This window comes from Saimiri boliviensis, chromosome X, assembly GCF_048565385.1.
Source record: "Saimiri boliviensis isolate mSaiBol1 chromosome X, mSaiBol1.pri, whole genome shotgun sequence".
In the NCBI taxonomy this organism is placed as follows: domain Eukaryota; kingdom Metazoa; phylum Chordata; class Mammalia; order Primates; family Cebidae; genus Saimiri; species Saimiri boliviensis.
The window spans coordinates 31,641,614-31,667,472 of NC_133470.1; the positions used below are offsets into that span (position 1 = coordinate 31,641,614).

At 34.9% G+C, this 25,859-nt stretch overlaps 1 protein-coding gene across 1 annotated transcript in view; it reads right to left on the reverse strand.

Annotated features, from left to right (window-relative positions):
• Nucleotides 1–328: 328 nt before the first annotated feature.
• TMEM47 (transmembrane protein 47) overlaps nucleotides 329–25,859 on the reverse strand; it is a 29,324-nt gene continuing 3,793 nt past the window's right edge. The window contains exons 2-3 of the mRNA XM_003924063.4: nucleotides 12,115–12,255; nucleotides 329–3,764 (exon numbers count right to left, since the gene is read on the reverse strand). Of these exons, the coding sequence (XP_003924112.1) occupies nucleotides 3,586–3,764; nucleotides 12,115–12,255 (320 nt within the window). The 3' untranslated portion in view covers nucleotides 329–3,585. The remainder of the gene's footprint in view (nucleotides 3,765–12,114; nucleotides 12,256–25,859) is intronic.

Below are 25,859 nucleotides of genomic sequence, written 5' to 3' on the forward strand. Positions count from 1 at the left end.
CTACTCATTTCCAATTCTGTGGTTACAGTTGGAATAAAGGAAGCCTACACTGTATCTCCTTTGCGTATGTTTTAAAACAGAAGGTTAAAAAGGGTATTTAATAGTATTCCTGTATCAGTGATTGTTTATGTAATGGTTATGGAGAATAGAAGCCTCTTGGGAGATAATTTGTAACAAAAAATTAAAAAATATTTTTAAGTAAAATCGGCATGCCATATTAAGATGTCTTCTAAATAATATATATTTTGAAGCAGAAAATGTAATGAATATATGTAATTCAGAAGCCTTGTCTAAAGAGTTTACACAACAGAGAAAACACCAAGTCAAACCACGTCCGTGAAATCACTTTTATTTTATTTTTTCCACATAGGTAACTTCATGTCAACTACAAAAATAATGAAGTGAAGAACCGATTGTGAAACTGCAAACTCAAAATCACTGGAGTGGTAAACAGGTTTTCCCCCAGATGACTTAAAAAAATAACCAGGATACCATGAATTCATGTTTAAGTAGTAAACATGTCATATATTTAAAAATAATAAATATAGAATAGCAGTACAGAAACTAATAGCATAAACAGCATGAAGTATATTTTATTTTTTAAGACAGATGAAATTTCTAGGCACAGTTTTAGGCATTAAAGAGGACACAGAGGCATAGGTTAGAGTGCACTGCTCTGTACAAAAATACAGTCTGAATAAATTACATTGCTAGCCATACAATTAGACGTCACTTACCAGTCAGTTCATTGCATGTTTAATAATATACACGTACATGCTAATCCATATATATCATTTATATTCAAACACATAGGTCTCTCTATATTTATGTCTTTAAAATTTACATATTGAACTTACAAAAAGCTAAATAATTGTGCAAGGAATCGGAATAACTAGCCCTGCTGAGTATTTTATGCTATATGTATGTGAGTATATATGTGTGTGTATATACCTATATCTATAGATATAGATCTATATTCATAGATCTGTATCTATCTACCATAAACAATGGGTTTGTGGCTAATAATTCTGCTTAAGAAGACATCAAACAAACCTAAAACTGCAAAGACATAATGTTAATGTAGGTAAAAATTTCACTTGTGTTTATTCTGATAGACAAGATTATATTTCATATGAGAAGCAACAATTTTCCTGTTGTACTGAGACTGTTAGTAATGAAACACTTTCACATATTACTGATGGTAGAAATACAGCATAGGGCTCTTTGCTGAGAAGGGAAAAAAGTCACATAAGACATCTACTTTTCAGTAAACTGCAAATATGTGTGCCTCAACCTATAACATATTCTGTCACTTTGAGCTTGTCATATTAACGAAGAATGAAAACTTGATCAGACTCAAGATATGATATTGGTTTAACAGCACACTGAATCCTCTACTAGGACCAAAAGAAGTGCCTCATTGGTGTCAGCACCAAAGTACTATTCTTTCATTATTTATGAATAAGGAGATCTCAGAACAACGCATGTTTAGTTGCTGAAATCCCTATCCAAATATCGTATTCCTCATGCTGCTCTGACAATATGCAATCAACTGTAAGACAGTCTGCCCCAGATTTTACTATTTCTCATGAAATTGCTTCAAAAGATTCTATAATACTATCTTTCTGGAAAATTTCCACTCACAATTTCTAATGATTCTATATAGAATCACATATTTTTATAAAAGTTTCTGTCTATGATGTATTTATTTGCTTTTGTCTATCATTGCTAAAGTAAGACTAAGTCTGGTACTTCGTATTTGTGATTTTATAGAAAATTCATAAGTGTGTTTTTTATTTAGCATTTGGATAGTCAAATATGGGTTTTTTTTTTTTTTTTTGGCTGTTGTTTTTGGCAACCATTCTTAAGACAAGCTGAAAGGAGAACCGTGCTTTGGGATGTAAAACAAATTATTAAACACTATCGATGTGGTCCTGTTCTTAACAGATTTTGCAATACAGTAACACATAGCTACTTTTTAAGTAATTTTTCTAACACTTCTTTCTGCAAAAGGGCCAAAACCAGAACATACCGTTTTAGTGTCTTTGTTAACAAAAATAATTATTCATAAGTTTTATATTAGAACTGTATATTTGATATAAAAATATGTTTATAATTAAGCTATCCAAATTTGTACATTAAACAGAATTAAAACAAGTTTGCAGCATGAGATTAGTTGCAAACTTATTCCGTATTATTAATACTTCCTTCTGTTGAACAGTCAGTAATTCCCTTTACATAAATCCATCTTAAGTGTGTGCACAAATCAGTTAGCCCATCAGTTAACTTCAGAGGACCAGTGATAACCAGATGAATTCTACTCCTCTACTGAGACATTTAGATATTTATATAAATCTATCACTATTCCTTTTTTAAAAAAATGAAGACATTTAAAATACTTGCAAAAAATAGCAGCCTTCTATTTTAATGAATTTTACATAAAATGATCATCCTAATTGCTACTCTCTTTTGAACTACGGTGCTTACAGAGAATCATTAATTTTCAGATTAACACCACTTCAATTTTTATTCTTAGGCAATTCTATTAACACTTTCCAGTGAAACAGTAAAGAATATAGAGCAAAAGCTTTAAGGTAGCATACTTTTGTATGGTAAATAAGTATGAATACCAATCTAAGCCTCTTAACAATGTGTACAAGGTTAGTGTTCAAATCACTTCACTAGAGCAAATATTAATTTTATGTGTAATAGGCAAATGTATGTGGAGGGTTAGGGAACAACTAATTACCATTTATACTAATGGTTCACCTTCTATAAAAACATTTAAGCTTGTTACATACGCACAACTGTTTGCTGCAATGTTTGGCAAATGATCTAAAGGGTACAAAAGCAACTCATGCATATTTCTTTCTGTTTGCCCCAGGAAAAACAGAGATCCTCAATTTTTCCCCAGTCTAGATAGGGCTGAGGCACCAACTTCTAACCACATTATGAGAAGCACATGTCTCCAAGTCTTGACTCTCTTCCCAGGGAGATGCTGATTGCCAAAGCATAACTTCCCATTAAAAAGAGTATTTTTGAAGGTGGAATGTGTACCATTAACCAGTTACATTCACAACTCCCATTACATGCTGAAGGGTAGTTCATTTTTCAAGGGTTCACTCAAGCAAACCACCAACAATCAATGTAGTCATTGGGTGGGATAAGCAGGTGGTAAGGGCTCTAACAGTGGAATCCCTGTCAACGCAAAGGAACTTCTAAATGTTGCTTAAGCTAACTGCTTCCCTGCAGGCAATAGGAGATTCAGGCAAATCTCATTCCAACTAGTTTCTCACAATTGTTGCTGTCACATAGACCCTTCATTTGTCAAGAAAAATGATATGAACATATTGGAAGTTTGCAGCATTTGCCTATGTCTAATCAGCTCTCTTAATTTGGCAGGTCTCTAAAATGGATGTAAAAGCTGGTTATGATGTTGACAGCCAAAAGGCAAAGAATATTAAATCAAATGAGCAAACTGCTTGATGCTCCGCAAGTGTTTTAGAAAATAGTAAGTTAGAAAAGATGCAGACGTATTCCTTTTGTTGGATGGTGGTGGTTGTTTCTAATTTGTGACTATTGGTTCTAGTAGTAGTCTTCATAGTTCTTAGGGTTCAGGCAATAAAGGATGGCACCCCCAAATGAAAATATAGTTGCACCCCAGGCCAGGCCATAACCCCAATTGAACTCATGGTAAATTTTCAAGCTTACAGTTTCAATGAACTTGATTGGGTAAAGGACCAGGCTGCAAACCTGTAAAACAACTGAAAGAAAAGCAAATCAAAATTAGAAAATGTTATTTACAGCAAATAAAATAATATAAATATATAACTGTATATGTATGAGAGTAACTTTTTCATCAAATATACATAAAAGCCAGAAATTTTAAAGTATTGCTTGCTCTAGGTGGTATACTTAAAAATACTAACTTTTTTTTTGTTTAAACACTTTTTCCCAATATACAAGAATTACCCTATTAATAAGTAGTACATCACTTTTAGTATTGGTGAAATAATTAGTGCAATATAATAATTTCTATGAGCATACAAAATAGTGATTTTCACCTTACAAATATAATTATCATTATTATGGCAAGTAGTACTAGTTAAACTCAACTGTGCCACTACCAAAACGTGTAAGTAGTTCATTAAGAACAGTGACACCAATGCCAACTAAAACTCTTGTTATTTATACATGCTAATAAGGAATTAGGAAATTCAAATTAATTTCTGTTAGGAAACTGGTCAACCTGTGATTAAAAATGTGCTTTTCATTTTGTTGCTGTTTTGCAATACTAACTCAGCCCTATATGCCAGAAAGTCCTACCCTGATGTCTTTGCTTACATTACTCTGATCCAAAACTACTTTCATTATTTTCTTCTCATCCAGTCTTTGTCTCTCATCTTTAAAAACTAGCTTAAAAGTCATTAACAGATGATATTTTCATATCTATTTTCTACCTACTTTCAAAAAAGAATTAAGTCTATAAAGGCAAGATACATAATGGTATGGGAAAATCTAGGCTAATTATGGCTACTATGACAGAGGTCAAAACTTAGCTCTTAGTTCCTGGTTAGACCTGAGTTCTGTCTGGGATAAAGGGGAAATGTGATTAGTCATACCGAATAAAATAAACCAAACTAATGAGGAAGGGGAAGTTTATTTTGTTTTTGTTTTGTGTTGTTTTTACTAAAATAAAATTAATCTTGTGAATATGCACGAGATGTCTTCCACTTAAAATTCATAACTTCCTATGAGATAAATTATATAATTTTAATTAATTTAACTACAATATATGGGATAGATCTGCTTCGTTCTCTACCATATGACAGCTTCCACCCTCAACAGACAAACTTCTCCCTAAAAAATACGGGGTACTCTTATATTTAGCAGGGGTTGGCAAACTACCAAATCTGGTCTATTTTCGTTTTTGAAAAAGTTTTATTGGAACACAGCCACACTCATTCATTTATGTATTTTCTATGCAACAATGGCAGTTTCTTTCTACAAAAGAAACCACACAGCTCACAAAGCCAAAAGTATTTACTTTCTGGCCCTTAACAAAAGAAGTTTGCTGACCCCTGATATATGAAATAATTTTAGGGAGTAAAATAATTTTTAATTCATCTTCAAAGAACAAAAATGTGAATACTTAAGGAGATAAACTGACATAGCATATATAGTTTTGATACAGGTTATATTTTTAAAAAAAAAATTCTAGGATGGATAGTGTGAATTAAAATGGATTTTTATGCTTCAAAATATACTCTCATCTATTTTTAGCACATGTAAAAGATTATTAACAGTATGATGAAGATTCCTAGAAAGTCTACATAATAGTCATCTTTTTCTACCATAAAACTGATGAAATACAGCAAATTCAAGAGGCCATGATTCCTCAAAATTTTCTTCTGTAAGGCTCTGGCTACATGTCAAAAGATCTACCTGGAACCAGATATAAGAATACCCAACATTTCTGCCATGTAGCCCAACACTGCTCTGGTTCAGCACCTTGCCTACCATTACTACTGAGAGTAGATAGGTAAGTTCCAATACAAGGAAAATCTACTGTTATCCAAAACAGAAAAAGTTTTAGGTTGTTGTTAGGACTCAGCTGATGGCATATTATATGACCCGTACTTCATCTATTTCCAGCTAGTAAGTGCTACAATGAGTGTGAATTTAAAAAAAAAAAGCAAAAAAAAAAAAAAAGCAAAAAAAAAACCCACTTAGCTCTGTGCCTTTGTGAGGAAAAAGGAGCTTTCACGTTTTAAATATCTTAAAACCAACATGAAGCCAATTAATATCAACCATAACTACAGAGAAAAAAGTTCCAAAGTTGCCAAGTACATTTAAAAAAAAAAAAAAAAAAAAAAAAAGCAGTTCTCCTTAGGTTTCTATACTCTGGTCACTAGTCAAATCCGGACTGATCCTACCAGGATGTGATTGAAACATGAATGTGAATTAGGTATGGTCATTCATTTATTCATTCAGTAAATGCATTCATTCAATAAATATCTGAATGTTTCTAAAGTGATACAGTTTAAGGCACTACTGGTATCAAAAGAGACAAAGCTGCTACTCTAATGGGTAGGCAGTCCATTAGTAAACAAATACAGAATATAATGTCACAGACAGGACAGAGGGATGAGGCCTGCTGTTTTAGATCAATTGTGAGAAAAGGCGGTTCTGAGGAGATACTGAGCACAGGTCAGAATGAATTAGGGGTACAGAACAACATAGTGGGGACTGAGCATTCCCAAGTGAAAGGCACAGGCACTGCAAAACTCCCAACACAGGAGCACATCTGGTACATTGGAACAGCAGTCAGAAGACTGTGATTACAATAGAGAGAGCAGGGACAGAGAAGCATGAGATACGATGGAAGAGACAGCAGGGGCCCTTGAGGGTTCAAGGACAGCCTGTGAACCATAGCTGGGGTTTATTCTAAGTGTGATAGGCAGCTGGTAGAAGAGTTTAAGCAGACGAGTAAAAACTAATCTGAATTACTTTAAAATGACTACACTGCCTTTTTTGTGAACTGACTAGTCCCTGGAGAGAGGTGTTTACCTAGGCTGCTTTTAATATTCATTTCAACGTGTTTTATTTAGCAAATATTTGGCCTCCGTGGTATAATATAATGACATAATTTCCCTCTAGTGGAAAAATGGAAATACAACTCTATTAGGCTCAACTGGCATACTCTCTTGAACAGCTTTCTTAGACTTTTATTGTGTTGGAGCCCAATAAAAATTACTGTAAAATGCTTCATGTCTCTGAATTATTTGACTCCCTTTGGAATCACAGAGAAAAATGCATGTAGTAGCAAAACTGAGAAAATTATAATTCTGCACTTGTAAATAATTTTATCCATGTAATAAAATTCACAGATGTAGGTAAAAATGCCTCCTTGCCTTTCATTGATGCTGTATAGGGAGGAAAAAAAAAACATAAAGAGTTCAGAAGTCAAGAAAATGCCACCATACTATATTTCTATTTTACTACCAATCAATGAAACAAAATAGGCATTGGATATGGTATTCTCTATGCTCTACCTTAAAGCTAACATAGGCACAGTTATGGAACATTTTAGAATCTGAAGGGATTTGGGGTTCATTTTATGCCCCCTGCATTCTTTTGAAAATAAACAGGCAATGAAATTGCTAACGATGAAATTATGCGAACCAGAGTCATGATGGGAATGTAAACCTACTAATTCTTGTGTTTTATTCTAGGTTTAAGGGGATATTTTTCAGTGTTTTCAATATTAAAATATTCAAAACACTTGATATTGAAATATTCAAAATTTTCTTTAAGGAGTATATTTCAGTATTTTGACAAACATTTATTGGGTGCCTACTGTGTGCTAGGTGAAGGGGATAAGATAGGTAAGACACAGCCCTCGCCTTTTGATGATTCATACTCTGATAGTGGAGACACGCACACAAGTAACTACAAATCAACATGTTCGACAGCAATAGTAGAGGCATGTTTGTTTATAACTCGTTCAACACACATTTACTGAGCTCGAACACTGTGCCAAGTACCAATTCAGCTTAGAGAAAGAAAGGAGGGCTTCAGAGGGACATCATTTGAACTGGTTCTTAAAGGACGGATGAAAGTTGGTCAGAAGAGGCAGAGGAAAGAAAAGACCTCTAGGAAGACGAAGCAGATTATATAGCGCTTACAGGTATAAGAGAGTATAGCTAGAAGCAATTCACAGGGGTAAAATGAAGGATGCATGCACAGGGTTGTTTAGTTCATACTATAATAGCACAGTGTTTCATAAAATAATCAACTTTTGCTTCTCTAGGGAGATATCTGAAAGGTTATTGTAATTGTAGATGTGGTTGGTGTGCTATCCATATTTTTTTTCTCCTCACCACTTCAGTACATGCTAGTCTGACTTCCAATTGCTAACACCTGCATTTCTGTGCCTGCATTTCCTCTGGTCACTAATGCTACTTCGGTTGCCTATGGGGTAGGCCAGGTCCAGAAAATTAACACTGTTCTCCCTTGATCATAACCGATATTCCTTAATTAATGACTCTCCAAATTTGGTGCGTTAATACCCCCGCTCCATAGCCTTCCGAATGAGCTAATTCTCGAGGTGCATGTTCTACACCGGTTTTCAAAGCTCCCCAAGAAGATTAAGCTCCAGATCCTTTGAGTGTCAACTGGCTTGATAATGTAACCTGTTAATGGCTGCTTTCCCAGCCCTGTCTCATTTTCCACACCCCTTAACATATCTCTTCTTTTACCTGCAAATAAAGTATATGCACTTGATTTCTTGTCTCGGGGTTTGCTTCTGAGGAAATTAAAGGGGTAAGTGACAAGACCATAGTTTATTTCACAAGGAGACCTCATGTGTTATATCCAAGACAGACTACAACGGGAAGAGACTAGAGAAGGACAGGCCCCTAGAAGGTCATTCAGTGTGTGGGGAATTGTGGGCAGTGATGACTAAGATGTCATAAGTGGGAAAGAAAAGTCAGGGAATGTAAAGAAAGACTAAAAGAAAGAAATGAAAAACTAGATTCTCAAGAAAGGAAAAGGAAGTCACATAAACATCTTAAAACAGTCAGATATTGTCACAGAAAAACAAAACAAAGTAGGAGAAGACCAAATCTGGGGACTGAGATGTTCGATTTAAGGAAAAGTTGTGGCAATAACGTTGGTGTAGTAGAAGAAGGTATAAAATTAGGAGATAATTTAAAGGCAAATGTTGATAGGCCCTAGCAGGCAGGTCAGTCCCTAAATATAAAATATACATCAAAGAAACAAAAATTTGGACAATAAAAAGCATTTGCCAGTGAAAGGTTAATATGAAGATATCAATTTCTTTTCTTCTTAAAATTTAATTTGTAACTACTAATGGTAGCAGTATGAAATTAATTATTAGTTACTGATACTGTAAATTGTTCTAGTCAAGGTATAATTTGATAACAGTGCAAGAAATTAACATGGAATCTAAATATTGTGAATAGAAGAACTTCCTTTTAGTCTGCAATCTAAAGTGGACACTGATTTTTCTACCAAAATCTAGACTTGAAAAGGCTCCAGCTATCTCACTGTGACTTATAGGATAGTGATGAAGGCTGTAAAACATAAGCCTTTAATCAGAGATAGCTCTGAGATGGAAATCAGCTGTAGGACCCTGAAAAAAAATCATTCTATATAAACAATATTTATAGGAGGCTTTCTGCAGATATAACAGAAAGGAAGCTTCCTTAATAAAATAAATGGGAACTCTGTATTTAAAATCAAATTATAAAAAAGAATTTTGGGCACTTTGTATTAAAGACCTTGGGAAGAAAAGAAACACTCATCCTACATTCTTGTGGGACATACAAATGACCTGTGGATAGTTCAAAACCAGACAATAAAAGAAGAGAACCAGGAAAGAGGCAGTCCCTCTAATTTCACCAAGTCTTTAGTGAGAACTGGATGCCAGTTATCAGAATCAAGTCGTATTTTACCCACCATTGTCAGTCACACAAAAAGAAATATGCTGTAGTCAACTGCACTGGAAATGCGCATAGCTTTCATGACGTGCTATGGTTCGGTCATGCTGCACCAATCAGTTTGTGGTCTTTATTGCATCTCAAGGTACTGAATTCCTTCAAGTGTTGCCCCGAGAAATGGAGTAACTGGAGTTACATGATGGACTCCAACTGCAGTGCACAGCTGGCAAATGAATTCAAAATCAAGGCTGATTCTGCATTGTTTTTTCCAATATGTGATACGTACTGAAGTAAAGATAAACTGGGGAATCCTCATTTGGGCTTTCAAGTCATATAGGTATCCTGAATTTCAACCCTGGTGGTACAACTTACTAGTTAAAATAACCATAGGAAATTATTTAACTTTTCCAAATCTGTTTCTTCATTGATAATATGGGGAAAATAAACATCTGATTTTAAGATTGTTATATCAGAGAAAGTATATGTTAACTGTCTAGCACTGTGGCATATGATAGGTGCTTAATCATTCTTATCAACATTATTATTATAAAAACATCTAATTCTGAAGTCTAGACTTCTAGGACTGGTGAGAAAGAGAGTTTTGAAAAAAGGGACAATGTTTTAGATGGGCTACAGCAATGGCTAGCTCTTAGCTCATCTAGCAACTATTCAAGAAGGTAATAAGCCCACCCTAAATAAAAGACCTCACAGAGAAAAAAGAAGATGACCAAATCTTGAAAATCTGTTTGGCTATCTTTATGAGACTTAATTATCAATTTTCAGTAAAAACCCTTAGAGTATATTTTCTAACACCAAGACTGTATACTTGTACAGTGTAGGTGCTCAACGTATTTATTAAATACGTACCAACATAAATACATGAAATAAACATCATTTTGATATTTATTACTTTTTTGAGCTCTTTTAATCTTAGCTTTGTAGTCATCTGAAGCCAGCTGCTTCCTAAGACCTCAAAAGAGAAACGGCTTAAAAAAAAACCTGAATTACAGTTACTTATTTGTTTGAATGCCTGTTTTACGCCAACAGATTAGAAGCTACAAGCCTTAGTCACTTTTATATCATTCATTCAAAAACCATTTATTGAGTGTGTATGAGTACCAGGCATAGCACAAGGTACTAAATCAAGTAAGTGTGAAGTCTTGGGTAGAGATGTTTCCAAGTGGTAGTAATATGTCTGTTTTGATTTTATGTACTGCACATGTCTCAGCAGAAAAAAAAGTATTTTTTCTTTTTCTTTCTTGAGACAGAGTCTTACTCTGTTGCCCAGGCTGGAACGCAATGGGGTGCCATTGGGTCACCACAGCCTTAAGCTCCCAGATTCAAGCGATTCTCCCACTTCAACATCCCAAGTAACTGGGACTAAGATTTCAAAACATTTTTTGAAACCGTGCTTTCTACTCTATTAGTGAGTATCTATGGTGAAACTGTGCCCAGTTTTATAGGCGTCTAATACCATGTTTAGCCTGTAATAGGCACCCAAGAAATAGTTGCATGAATAAGCAAGGGAGTCCAGTGGTTAATGAACCACTGGTTTAAGATCCAGAAGCCTCCCAGGCCCAGGTCTGCCAGTAGCTACTATGTGATCTTGAGCAAGGCACCTGAAGATTTGAATTAGATGTATTTCTGGATTCCTTCAGCCCTTTGGACCTTCGTTTTTATGACACCCCCAATTCTTACCAGCCTTCATGGGTATAAGAAAATAAATACGAACAGTAGGGGGCAGCAGAACACTCCTGTTTTGTATTTTTAGCTCAAACTACCCTTTAAATCCTGAGAAATTTAATCTATTCCAATCTTGAAACAGCTTTTAGAAATCCATCTAACAGCCTAGATGGTTTTGTCAGTGTCTTCATTATTGACAGTCACAGAGGCTTACTTTGCAGTCTTCAAATCAGATATGACTGACAGGGTAAATTGAAGGCATCACAGAATGTTGCAGTTTGACTCAAAAAGAACAATATACTCAAAGGTATTTTTATAAACGAAAATTAAAACTCACAGCAAATCATGTATTGAATCACGCATTGGGCTTTTAGTCATCAAGCCTCTTTTCTAAATAGTCCTTGTCTTTTCATATATTTTAATCCAAGCTGTGCTTCATAGAATGACGGTCGATAAATTAATTAACATACAATTGACTTCATATAATTGACTTGTCTGATGGGTGGAATTATACGTAACACATTTTCAGGATAACCGTGTCTTTTCAAAGAGATATATATCTTTAAGGGTAAAAATTTCGGATTTTTTTTTCAGTTCCTTATCAGAAAAACATAATGCTGCCCTAAGATCACCAGGGGAGCAGTAAAAAAGGGGGAAAAATGGGTAAAAAAAGATTGTTAGTAAATACACCTGCTGCAATTCCTAAGGTAATAGCCCTGTCAGGCAGTATTATGTATTCATGCTTCAGTTAGAGGTTTAGAAGTTTCCATTGTGCTCTGTGAAATGCTTAACACACTGAAAACTGATTATCTGATAAACCTTTAGCCAAGTTACCTTAAAAATATAGTAAATACCTCTCAATTTTTATGTAAAGCAGCAAACACAAACCTCTTCTGCATAAGAAAGGAGAATGATAGAAAGGTTCATGAAACTTTAATACTCGTTTGAAAGTAATTCATCTGTTTACCTGCTGCAAAAAGCATGACCGCAACAGGTCTATAGAAACGCCTTCGAGATCCCACGCAGATAGAAATCAAACCCACCAGGAATGCAATGAGAATGATGGCAGCACCGCCCAGGAGTAAAGCCAGTGTAGCAATCTGCCAATCTGGAAAGAAAAAAGAAATTGTTTTTGAGTAGTAAGTCCTTAAAGAATCAACAGAACTATGTTCAGCAGCCTTCACCTTGCAGTAGCTCAACAGATGGGATTTTACTGCATGCTAAGCATCCTTTGGAGTTTGAAATGTTGTACAACAAAAATTAATAGGAAATGTCCTTATTCAGAAAAGTCTCCTTTGCTAAGCTCTGCAGAGTTTTTAGACCAGGGGTTTGCCAGGAGTTTCTTCCAAGGACTGTTACGCATTCATGTTAAACCAGTGTCCCCTCCATGGCCCATTTTCAATATTATTATGATTGAAATTTTCATTGAGGTATAAAGTTCACAAATCTTAAGTATAGAAAGTAAAGAAGTTGATGAATTTTTATAGATATTTATACACCATTCAGACTAAAATACAGGACATTTCTATCACCCAGACTGTTTTCTTGCACCCCTTCCTAGTCAAGAATCACCCACCTATCTGGGTTACTGAGGACATCTGTCACCACAGATTGAGTTTGCCCTATTCTTAAACTTTATATAAATGGTATAAACTATTTTGTGTCTGGGATTTTAAGTTTCTCATATTCATCCATGTTGTTGCATACGGCAGTACCATATTCTTTTTTTATTGCCATTTCCTGGAAAGCCTTCCTTAACCATACAAACATCTCTGAAGTTTTTATTTGCCTCTCCTCCACTCCCTCTAAAACAGCTCCCCATCAAATTAGCATCAGGGATACTGTTTGTTTTTTCCTATTCTTTTTTATTTGATTCTAATTTCACTGCTGTATTTACCATCACAGGTATGGTTTCTGAAATTAAGTATGCCAAGGGAGCCAGAATGGACTCTGAATGGTTGCTCGGTCCCTTCATTCACACACAGAAACAGTAGGCATACAACTTACTATGTGCAGGGCGCTGTACACAGACACTTCCAGAGAGTTTCTCACAATCTCAGCCACATGTAAACCTTATTGAAATATACTTGGCATTTCTTATAAAACAAAAATATAGACATAGTATGATGAAAAACTGGTCCATTTTACATTCATAAGAATGGTAAAATATTCTCTCAGAAGAGACAAAGCAAATCTATGAAAGTACCATACAGGTTGGGAAGCATCATGTAAAATGATACTGTGGAGAGTGGCAGTTGCTTAAAAGCGCCCAAAACTGCTTATTCTGGCCCTGAGTTTAATGTATGTGCAGAAATGCAAATAGATTTTGATCTATCGTTAAATTGCAATGGATTTTATCCTAAGTCCAGAAGTCATGATGTTTTGATACTTCCCGCTGAAATTATCCCCCCACAAAGCATCCAAAATGCACTCTTTGTTATGGTGGGATAAAGGATGAGCAGAAGAACTGACAATACCCTAAGATTTTCCTTTATTTATATTTGTATATTCCAGCCTCAAGCATCCTCTTCCACATCCTCTCCTCCTACGAAATTGTGGATGCTTCTCAGACTCTCAACTAGAACTTGTGCTGCAATCAGGAAACAAACAAACAAGGGGAAAATAGAACAAATCCACATTTCTTTAAATATAAAGATGAATCACAACAAAGTGGAGAGCATCTTTTTAATGCCAGCTATTTGTAAGAAAGCCATACAACTTCAAACAAAAGTATAGCTAGCTTTTAACTAGAAGTTAAAAGGATAGCCATACTAGGCTTGTTATTCTATAACAGCATGTAGCTTTGAATTAAAAAGCCAGAAAAATATAGTCCTTATATTTGAAGTCTCTAAATTTCTTGGGAAAAGTTTATACAAGTGCACAATTTTCCTGCGCTTTGGCATGATGAATTCCTTCTGAAAACAGGTGTGTAAATTGAAATTTCTGAATTAAAAAAATTTCAAAGATTTATATAAAAGTGTAGAATGAAAAGAATAAAATCCATCCATCCATCCATCCATCCATCCAATTCCTGGAGAGTTTGATTTAAAAGCCTATGCTGAATATGTTCTAGTTGGTCTATTACTTTTATAGAATGATTATCACTGTTAGCAACTTCCTCTAAATTATTTTATATAAGTAAAGACTTTAAAGTATTGACTTTATTTACATCAAAATGTTACTAAATATTTCCCCATATAAAACATCTTAAAATGAAAGTGCAACAGATTGCTTTTTCCTGATAAGCTCTTTCACATAGCTCAACGCGAAAAAATGCCACACATTTGACTCTTCACTTTCAGCCACAAGTCAAACACGAATTAATTTGATCACTTTTCTTGATTTTAAATATCCTAAAAAAATAGCTAAAATATACATTGTTTTACATTTTGTAAAAATAGACTAAGGTAGAAAATGTTAAGCAAACTTTCCCTACAAATGGCCAGATGATAAATATTTTGGATTTATGAGTTATGGTCTCTTTTGTATCCACTCAACTCCGCCCGATAGTATGAAAGCAGCCATGGACAATATGTAAACAAACTGGCTGTACCCCAATAAAACTTACTATTTTTGAGACAGAGTCTCACTCTGTCACCCAGGCCAGAGTGCAGTGGCATAATCTTGGCTCACTGCAACGTCCGTCTTCCAGATTCAAGTGATTCTCATGCCTCAGCCTCCTGAGTAGCAGGGATTACAGGCATGTGCCACCATGCCCAGCTAATTTTTGTATTTCTAATATAGAGACCGGATTTCACCATGGTGGTCAGGCTGGTCCCAAACTCCTGACTTCAAGTGATCTACCCGCCTTGGCCTTCCAAAGTGCTGGGATTACAGGCATAAGCCACCATGCCTGGCCCCAATAAAACTTAATCTAGCAAAACAGGTGGTGGGTTGGTTTGGACCCTATGGCTGAGCTGCTGTTTGCTAACCTCTATACGTTATACAGCATTTCAAATGTTGAACTTTTTTCTAGGTAAAGACCTCTTAAACTACAAAACACAGAATGAAGTCAATTTAATAAATGAATAATACAGAAGTACAAAGTGATGGTTATCCAATATAGCAACAGAAAATTCCCAAAAAATCCTAATTGCATATTGTTACATTTCCTCAATATAGCAATTCTTCATTTCATTTGGAAAAGCAGTAAAATGCTATAGTAGAAAGCACCAGTAGAATAAAAATTAGTAAAAGGGACTAGAACCTAATCAGAAAAAGAACCTCTTACAGTTTATCTACTTCCAAAAAGTAAATAAGCATCATCAGTTCTGGATTTTCTTCTAAATGTTCTACATTTATTTTCAGCACTGAAGTTGTAGCTAATCATAAAGTTACCCTAGATATAAAGTCCACAGGGAGAATCATCAGCATTACCACTGCTGTGATACTGATATCTTTCCTTTGGTCCACAATCAGAGATAGGTCTGCTTAAACAGAAAAGACATTCTATTCTCCAAAAGAAACTAGAAATGGGCCATGACTGCCACTGTTCTGGCCAAAACCTGAGGCTTAGACTGGATTATTGCAACTGTATCCCTGGTGAATGGTGCCAAGTTTTAGAATTGTCGTCATTATATCCATTTGGAATGATTCACTCAGGCCAGTTGCCCAGAACCAAAACTTTAAATTGCTGATCAGTTTAACCTCAATCAGGAAGCTGAAAAAGTGGTTCAATATGGCTATCATTAGTTAAGGAGGTCCAAGGTGCATTTCAAGGTTCAGTGTGGGGTATTCTGGAGCTGTAAACAGGGCCTGTGGCATCATATCTCTTTCAGTAAACAACTAGAATCCATTGCCCAAATAACAGCGCCAGCCTAAGAGGTGAACTAAAGTCAGAGACCATGTAGATCAGCCAGTTACCATTTCCCTCTCTCTTACTGAACAAGACTAGGATATGGGGAGTAAAAAACAGTGAAAAATATTTTATAGACACCTGCTAATTACCATTAAAATAATAATCAGGGCTTTATATTGACACGGTTAAACAGATAATTACTTAGCATCCGAAGTACAATACTATCTTTGGCAAGTATACATATTGTAAGACTTGGACAATTTTATAGTAATATTACAAGTGACCAGAAAACTTGTTCTACCCTGACTTGTCCACTAAAATGTTTGCAGACTACAAGTACGTGCTAACCTACGGTGTTGGCAAAACATTAAAATTTCATAAAGTTCTTTTTCCAGCACCATTTCTTTAAAAACATCATGCATTTTAAGTTTTCACAATCGGTAAATTTCTATATCCGTCTTAGTTCTCCAATTACAGCCCTCACAGTATTTAGTCAGATGAGGTGTTAAGAGTCTGTACAGATTTATTACCCTGCATTAGTTTTCTACCTTTCTAGAAATAATATGCCAATACTATAGTGGAACAATAAACGTAAACCAGTCCTGCAGAACATCAATGACCATGGCGCTGTTTTATAAATTGCAGTGCTCCGCATAATTAAAACTGGCTATTGTTCAATGCCAGGCCAGCTGATTGGAAATCTGAGTTTGGTTTCTAAGACCACAGAGAACAGGTTTTGAGGAAATAACATACATCCTTCGTTGATAAATTGGTGACGGGTCGAATGGGCTGGGAGGCGTGTTTTGAATCTGAAAACCAAATCTGAAATCAGGCTGCCATGTTACTTGTCAGGTTTTCTCAAGAGAATTTTGGCAAAATTGACACAGTGACACACTGGGGGCATTCAAACTGCACCTGAATAAGTGGAGGCTCAAAATAAGTGTATGCTTCTCCATTAGTATTTTCTATAACAGAAAAAAAAAGATTCTCCATGAAAATATATACACATAATGTTATATTCCCTTTGCAGTTACAGGATAAAAATCAGGCAGTCCCTATAGTACAACATCAAATTCAACATTAAGATGCAACTCGGGAACTGATTTCAAGTCCTTTTTCAAGGTATTTTTATTAGCTGGCATCAGTTTCCAATGTTTATAAATGCTTTAGTATTCTGCAGAATTGTGCTCACTTACTTTAGCAGTGCAACATATAAGACTGGTCTGAAATCACCACTGCATTATGAAAATTCTGCGGATCACATTCTAACTGTCCAACTGGATAATTATCATTCCCTTAGGGAATCCATGATGAAAAGTCACTTCCAATTTTCAGAAAAGGCAAAATCTTAACAAGGATACGTTTTGCATATTTTTGAGCCAAGGGCAATCACAAAACCAGTTCCCAAAGCTTTCTGCCTCAGCGTACCTCATTTAGAAACCTATAACTTGTCAAACGCCAGCTAATTTACCTCTGTAGCTATTGTTTATATGCTGAGATTCATTCCACTCTATGTAAATCCCTGAGCACACAATGTCTATTTCCTTTCGAAAATTAGATATAATTAAAAATAAATGAAAAAACAAGTTTTGAACCTTATAAACAGAAGTCCTATAGTTTAGGAGGATTTTCCCTCAATGTATTCTGCTGTTTTTATGGATGATTCTCACTTTTCTATAATTCTCATCACAAATTAAAACACTGACTTTTAACAGCTTTTATAATCATGTTCACATTGGTCAGATTGGTACTTGTATTTTTATCTTTGAAATTCTCCAAAAGAAAATTACATTAACCAAAATGATATCTATAACTGCAATAATTCACTAGACAGAACAGTGATTTTTACCTCTCATCTTGACTTATAAGTAATATACAAATTCTCCCTAATTCACCCAAACAAACTAGATTATTTTCACTTATTCCCAGCAAACATTCAGCTTTTCTAAATACTTGCATTCATTTTTAGGACATACTTATAGCAAAACATTTAAATTATATTGTCAAGAACTTAGTTAACTTAGTATTGCCAATCCCATTCTATCTATCATCAGGAACTTAAAATAGTGGGATGGTTTAGTATTAAAGGAAAAAAACAAAGTTCAGATACAGAAGAATAATTCAAACTCACATTCCCTAAATTGTCCATCTATTCATCAATGACTATATCTTTTTCCCAACTAGCTCACTTTGTCTGAAATTATGGCATTTAATTATTTTCACTAAATGTAACTAAAGAATTTATCTTAATATTAATGCTACCTATGTCTGAGTTTGGATACAAAGGCTGTATCTTCATATACAAAGAATAAAATTCTGTTTTGTATAGAACCATAAACTTAGCCTAACTACTTCTAAAGGTATCAAATAACCTACTTAACTTTTAAAAGTTAGTCTGCATGTGGCTAATGAAGTGGAAAACTGAAACCGTTATTGAGGCAGTTGAAATCTTGGTTTATTGGCTAAGTTGCATTCTGGCCTAAATCCGTCGATACTGCGTTAATTTTCCACCACTCTGTGATGCAGACACAGAGAAAGGCAGCCAAATGAATTCTGATTCTAATTGCAATAATTAAAATAACCACTTCTTTTGGTAAAACAACTGATATCGAAACTATGATTTTTCATTTGCAAAGAAATACGGCAAGTAACTATTTGTATTTTATAAAATGAAAACCAATATAAACACTATGTGTGCAGTGATGCACAAAGCAAAGTAGATGTCTGCAAAAGCAACTACATTAGATATCCACAGTAGTAATCAGGTTGGCAACAATTCGATTTCCAGTACTACCCTTTAGGCCCATTCACAGATAAAGATTGCCTCCAAAGTATGGTGCTAATCTGATTTTAAACTACAGAGGTAAATGACCCCGGGTAAACATCCAAATAGATGATGCAATAACCCTAATGACCAAAATGTATGTTGATTTTGCCAAATTTTGGAAAGTCCCAGTTGTACAAAATGCCAGACGGGTTACTAGTTTTTAACATATGACAGTTTCATTCGAGATCTTGCAGTTGTTTTATGTTGATGTTAGAAAAAAATACGCATACCTTTTTTTTTTTTTAACAAATAAAGGAATATTTTAGCTGCTTTGCAGAATTCTATCTTAGACAATTCAGTGGAAATTTAATTAATAATATAAACACAATAATATATGGTGATTTTTTCCTCAAATAAAACCATTTGAATATAGTATTTAGCAAAGAGCCTTGCTGTTAAAGCCAGTTCCAGTAACTGGACAAAAAGAAAGATGCTATCACCTCTAGTTACTGCTCTTTGTTACCATGCACCATCTTTGAAAGCTTTCATTAGCATTTGATGGTAACTAGTGTTACCTAAGAGGTACTGGTATATTTCAATAATAATTTCTACTTATGGTATTTCTATAAAGTTGTGATTACTTTGGTATTTTGAACATTGTTCTTTTTTCACTCTTTGAAAAAAACCTAAATAGGTTACCACGTGGAAAACTTCATTATTTTGAAAAGCAGAAAGAAAATCTACTGCTCCAGGATTAGGAGTGGGTGAACTTCCTTTAAGCAACTAAAATTACTATGATGGGTTTAGGAGAGCTAAGAATAATCAAAGAGTAGAATGAAGAAAGCCAGACAGCCACCCACAATCAGTATTAAATACCCCTTTAGTAAATATGGAGTAATAAAATTGGCAAAGGTAGTATTCCCACCAGCTTCTTCTTATGGCCCCTTGCAGAAGCAGAACTTTTGTTTCCTCCTTCACAGCACTTTGTACATTTATTTAATTATTAAGAATTTGTTTAAAAGACACCATTTGTTTCACTACCTTCCACAATGCCTTGAACACAGACTGACTGGTAGAAAATCAATATGTTTCAATGAAGCTAACTCATTGGGTACATGTGAGAAGATGGGAAAACGGAGGGAAGCATTCAAATGCTCCTCCCTTTAAGTTACCTAGAGGAGCTAAGAATAGATTCCAGGCTTCATTCACAGAGCATTATGACCAGCATTCTGGTGAATATTTGGTTTAGGGACTTTAAACGTGACAGCAATAAAATTTTCTTTGATGAAAATTTGAGTTCCTTTGTGGCTGTCCCCTTTTATGTACAGAGAATAAGTAATTCAGGGGTCTCAGCTTCTAGCTTTTAACATCTTTTTTGCCTAATAAACATACATTTTGAACAGAAAGTATAAATATTTGTAATATCTTGAAAAATGGCTTATTAAAATACCATTTTAAACCTCACAGCAGTCAATAAGCTGATAGAGACAAAGGTGATACAGATATTTTCTCCTCGTTCTTTGGAAGACCATGAATGTTTTGTTACACATTTTTAAAATGAGAGTCTTTGGTGTCCATGATTAGAATAGAAAATTATCTACGAGTGTCCCCAAATCACACATAAACCTAGGAGTAAAAATGTTAAGAAAAGATGTCCCTGTCTAATTTTCAAGGGAGATGAACCAATAGCTTGAAAAGATTAGTAAAATTTAACTGTCAGTGCCTTTAATGTGAGGTTGAAATTCTGCTGAAAGAGCATTCAATCTTTTTAAATAAATTCATAATACATATTTTTAATAAAGCCAGAATGCAATTAAATTGTTGAATGAAAATTAATATTCCTTTAATCAATTTAAGAAACTTACATGGCTGACTTCCACATACTTTTGGAATTATTTTTCAACTTAAAATTAAGCCATTGGTAGCCAAGCTGAGAGCCAAATAAGGAAAGTAATCCCATTTGCAATTGCCACAAAAGGAATAAAATATCTAGGAATGCAGATAACCAGGGTGGTGAAAGATCTACAGGGATAATTATAAAACTGCTCGAAGAAAGCACAGAAGACACAAATGAATGGAAAAACATTCCATGTTCATGAACAGGAAGAATCGATAGCATTAACACGGCCATACTGCCCAAAGAAATTTGCAGATTCAGTGCTATTCCTGTCAAACTACCAATGGAATTCCTCACAGAACTAGAAAACCTATTTTAAAATTCATATGGAACAACAACAAAAAAAGGCAATCCTAAACAAAAAGAACAAAGCTAGTGGCATCACATTACCTGACTTCAAACTATATAACAGGACTACAGTAACTAAAACAGCATGGTACTAGTACTACAAAACAGGCGTATGAACCCATGGAACAGAATAGAGAGCCCAGAAATAAGGCTGTACACCTAGAAACATGTGATCTTCGACAAAGTTGACAAACAGAAGCAATGGAGAAAAGTCACCCTATTCAACAAATGATGCTGGGATAACCGCTAGGCATAGACAGAAGATTGAAACTGGATCCTTTTTTTACACCATATACAAAATCAACTGAAGGTAGGTTACCGATTTAAATGTAAAACTCAAAACCGTAAACTGTTAATTACGTTGTCAACACTAGAAGACAAGGTAGGCAATATCACCCTGGACATAGGAATGGGCAAAGATTTCATAAGAAAGACACCAAAAGCAACTGCAACAAAAGCAAAAATTGAATCAGTTAAAGTTAAGAGCTGCTGCACAACAAAAGAAACCATCAACAGAGTACACAACCTACAGAAAGAGATAAAATATTTGCAAGCTATGCATATGACAAAGGTCTAATAGCCAGCATCTATAAGGAACGTCAACAAATTTACAAGAGAAAAATAAACAATCCCATTAAGAATGGGCAAAGAACATGAACAGAAACTTTTCAAAAGAAGACATATATGTGTCCAGCAAGCATATGAATAAAAAGGTCAGTATCACTCAGCATTAGAGAAATGCAAATCAAAACCACAATGAGATACCATCTCACACCAGTCAGAATGGTTACTATTAAAGTCAGTAAGTAACAGATGCTGGTAAGGTTTTGGAGAAAGGGAACACTTATACCCAGTTAGTGGGAGTGTACCTTAGTTTATCCATTATAGAAAGCAGTGTGGTGATTCCTCAAAGACCTAAAAAAGAACCACCATTCAACCTAGTAATCCCATTACTGGATATATATCCAAATGAATAGAAATTGTTCTAACATAAAGACACATGGAGGAGATTATTCTTTGCAGCACTACTCACAAAAGCAGATTTGGAATCAATTTAAATTTCCATCAATGATAGATGGGATGAAGAAAATGTGGTACATATACACCATGGAATACTATGCAGCCAGAAAAAAAAAATGGGGCCGTGCATATCATAGGAACATGGAAGGAGCTGGATCCTATCATCCTTAGTACACTAACGCAGGAACAGAAAACCTAATACAGCATGTTCTCATTTGTAAGTGGGAGCTAAATGATGAGAACTCATGAACACAAAGAAGGGAATAACAGACACTGGGGTCTACTTGAGGGTTGAGGGTGGGAGGAGGGAGAGGAGGAAAAATAATAACTATTGGGTACTAGGCTTAATACCTGTGTGATGAAATAAACTGTACAAGAAACCCCGGTGACGTGAGTTTACCTTTATAAAAAACCTGCACAAGTACCCTTGAACCTAAAATAAAAGTTAAAAAATAAATAAATAAAATTAAGCCATTGTTTTAAAGTATCCATCATGGAGAAACTTAAAATACAAGTGTTTATTTTTAAGGACAAGTCACGGTAAAAACGTAAACTTGATAGTCATAAACATCTAAAATGTACTTATCAACATATATAATTTTGTTTTCAGACTTTAATTCCATGTGAAATCAAATCATACATAATAATCTTATAAAAAGCGGGCAGCTATTTCACATGCAGTCCTTCACCTCTTCATCCAAACTTCCATACCTAACAGCCTTCAACAATCCTTCAAACACCTAGTGACAGTTATCTCCAATTACAGAACATTTTAAAAACCAACCCTTCAAAAATACTACGGTTAAATGTACCCTCTCTATTGAGTCTTTAACATTGCATCCTTCCTCATTTTTCTTATTCATGTAATAAATGTGATTAGACTGGATTATGTTAAAAACCTGTCTATTTGAAACACCTTGCAACTCTGTGATTCAATACACAGGCAGTAGTCAAGAGAAGATGTATGTTATTAAAACACAGGAAAAGGAAACAAACAAGAAGTAACTCAAACTCCAACACTCCTCTATCACTATAAAACTTGCATCATATGCCTTCACGACTTTCTTAAAAAAGAGTAAAATTTTATCACACAGCATGAAGTAGCATATTACAGTCCAGATTCATAATCAGTTTGAGTCTTGGTTGTCTGAGATGAAACCAAAGATAATGGAAGGTTTTATATATCTCTATTTGTGGAAAAGTTAGGTTCTTGAGTTCATTTCATCTCATATCTAAGTACAAGTAACCAGTCATTAAAGCCACATGCTGGATGAGGGAAGTTTTTGTCCCAGTCAGACGTTATTAATAAAATCGATTCAAAGTTCTTATGTATGGAAACTACAAAGCAAAGACAAAGTTGTTCGTTATTTGTTATTGTTGTTCTTCAAAGGCAATAAAGAGTGCAGATTTGCAGTTAGACTCAGTGTCAGACTATATGCTCCAAACATGGCCCCACAGCAACTCCTATCCCACATTCTTTTCTACAATGTGACCCTGCCACTGCTACATCAGAAAGTGGCATTCAATTCTCCTTCCCTCAAATCCAAGCTGGCCATACGGCTCCTCTGTAACCAACTGAATGTGGTAGAAAAGATGTGTGATTTCTCAGCCTAGTTGAAAGAGAGTGTGGCTCTCTTAGCACTCTTGCCCTACGGGAACCACTCAATTTGTAAGAATTACAACTGTCCTGAGACCATAATGCTAGAAAGGCCACCTGTAGGCATTCCAGGGAACCTCACAGCTTTGCCCAGTTATCTCACAGCTTTCCCCACCAAGGTGCCAAACCCATGAGTGAAATCATTTGGAAACTGATCCTACAGTTCCAGATGTTCTGATTCCTAACCACTCAAGTTATTTTCGGCAAGGGTTCCAGCCTTCCAACCTCATTATGGCCTATCTGAATTCCTGACCCACAGAATTAATAATAAAATGGTTATTTTACACAACTAACTTTTGTTGTGGTTAGTTTCCCAGCATTAGCAACTGCAACACTCTTGGTAAGAATCTGTCTTTACCACCTGTTAATTGAGACCTTGGTAATCTTACAAAAATCCAAAGTTTCCTCAATAGATAGGGATAACTTTAGCTACTTTGCAAGTTTATTGTGACATTGGGAATAACTGAGGTGTCTGGCCTGTAACAGTACTGAATAAAAGGATAATAGTTTTGTGATCATGATTTACCAAGAGCATTGTTAAATGCTAGGTAATGCATGTCAAAATTTAAATTTGAAATTAACAAAGTACTTCATTATGCAATGCATTATGCAATGAAGAGATTTTACTATTTAAGGGGGAAAACTTTCAATTATTGAAAAAAAATCACTGGGTTTTTCTGAATATATAACCAAGAAGAAAAATAACAGTAACAAACAGATACTTTCATATATTTAATCTTTATGATAAACCATTTGAGGACATTAAGTTGTATGAGGTCACATGATTGGTAAGTGGCCAAGTTCAAGTCAGTTCAAATCCAATGTCTCAAGTATTTTCCAAAATACTACTCTGGTCTGACACAGAATTATAATTTAGCATAGCTCACACGGAAGTCTGTTGTAGTATTTACTTAATTATTCAGTTAGTTATTTGGGGGTAGCCCTCGGAACCAGAAGAGGTTCAGAGAGCTCCCTGCTATGGTATTTAGGTTACGTATTCCAGAGACTTATTTTGAAGCATATATATTCCTTTCACTAACACATCTAGTAGCACTGACTACATCTACGGTCTCTGTAAGTAGTCTTACAGAAACTTGCAGGAAATTTCTTGAACTGTATTTCTGACAGCAGGTAAAATCTGTTTCTTGAGATATGCTTTTGTTTGTTTTTGTTTTGTTTTGGAACGTTTTATTCAAGGCCAGGCTTTTCCCACACCCATCAAATCCCTTAGCGGCCAAGACTGATCTAAGTGGCTCCCTGGGGATTACAATTCTTCTATGAATGTGAGCAAAAGAGAAATTATATCTGTTCACAAATTAAAATGTCCTTTGTAAAAGCAAATCGAAGGAACTTGAAAATCTAAAAGACATTAAAAGAAAGTCATCAGGAAGATCTTGAAATAAGTTATAGTTGGTTTTCTCTGGCTTATCACAGTTGAGAAAGTTTTGGTGCTATCTGACACTCTTAACTGTCCACCCATCTATGCTATGTAGGTTAAACAAAACTGCATTTATTCTTCTGACGTTCTTTTCAAGGAAGCCAGAAGATGGTATTAACAGTAGTAACTTTCAGGCTTGCTTAGCTATTTGTAAAAATACATCAATATCAACACATTTCAAGCAACAAGCTAAATGTTCCCTGGAGCAAATCACGTTGTGAGGTTTCCTAAAGAAACTGTTTTCGAATTAAGGAATAAATGCAAAATGTGAACAGATGAAACATGTTTGAACTCAGAATCACTATATCTCAGATTTGCTAAGATTTGCAGGTGGCTAGGCAGTTTCCATTTATCTTTAACACCTAAGACAGGCTTTCTTATAAATTCCTTTTAAAGTAGGTTTTTATATTAAATTTTACAAAAGATCTACATATAATGGACTCTAAAGAGAATTTCTTATCAATTCGAAATAACAATATCTACCTGTTATTAGCATACGGTATACTGCCATTTCAAAACTACCAGTGACTCATGTTACAAATGCAGTTATTTTTAGGATAGTACTTGAATGATGTTAACAATATCCCTTGAAAAAGATACTATTTGATCAAGTATTTTGTGGATGAAGAAAACGGAAAAATGTGTTTGTTATATCCCTGAATTATTGTTAGTGAAAGTGTTCATTTGGCAATCTGTATGTCCTTGCTTTTTGCTTAGTCAACAAATTACACAAACATCAAAAAGCAATCTGCTTTATATGAAATGCATTTACACATTTTAAAGAAGA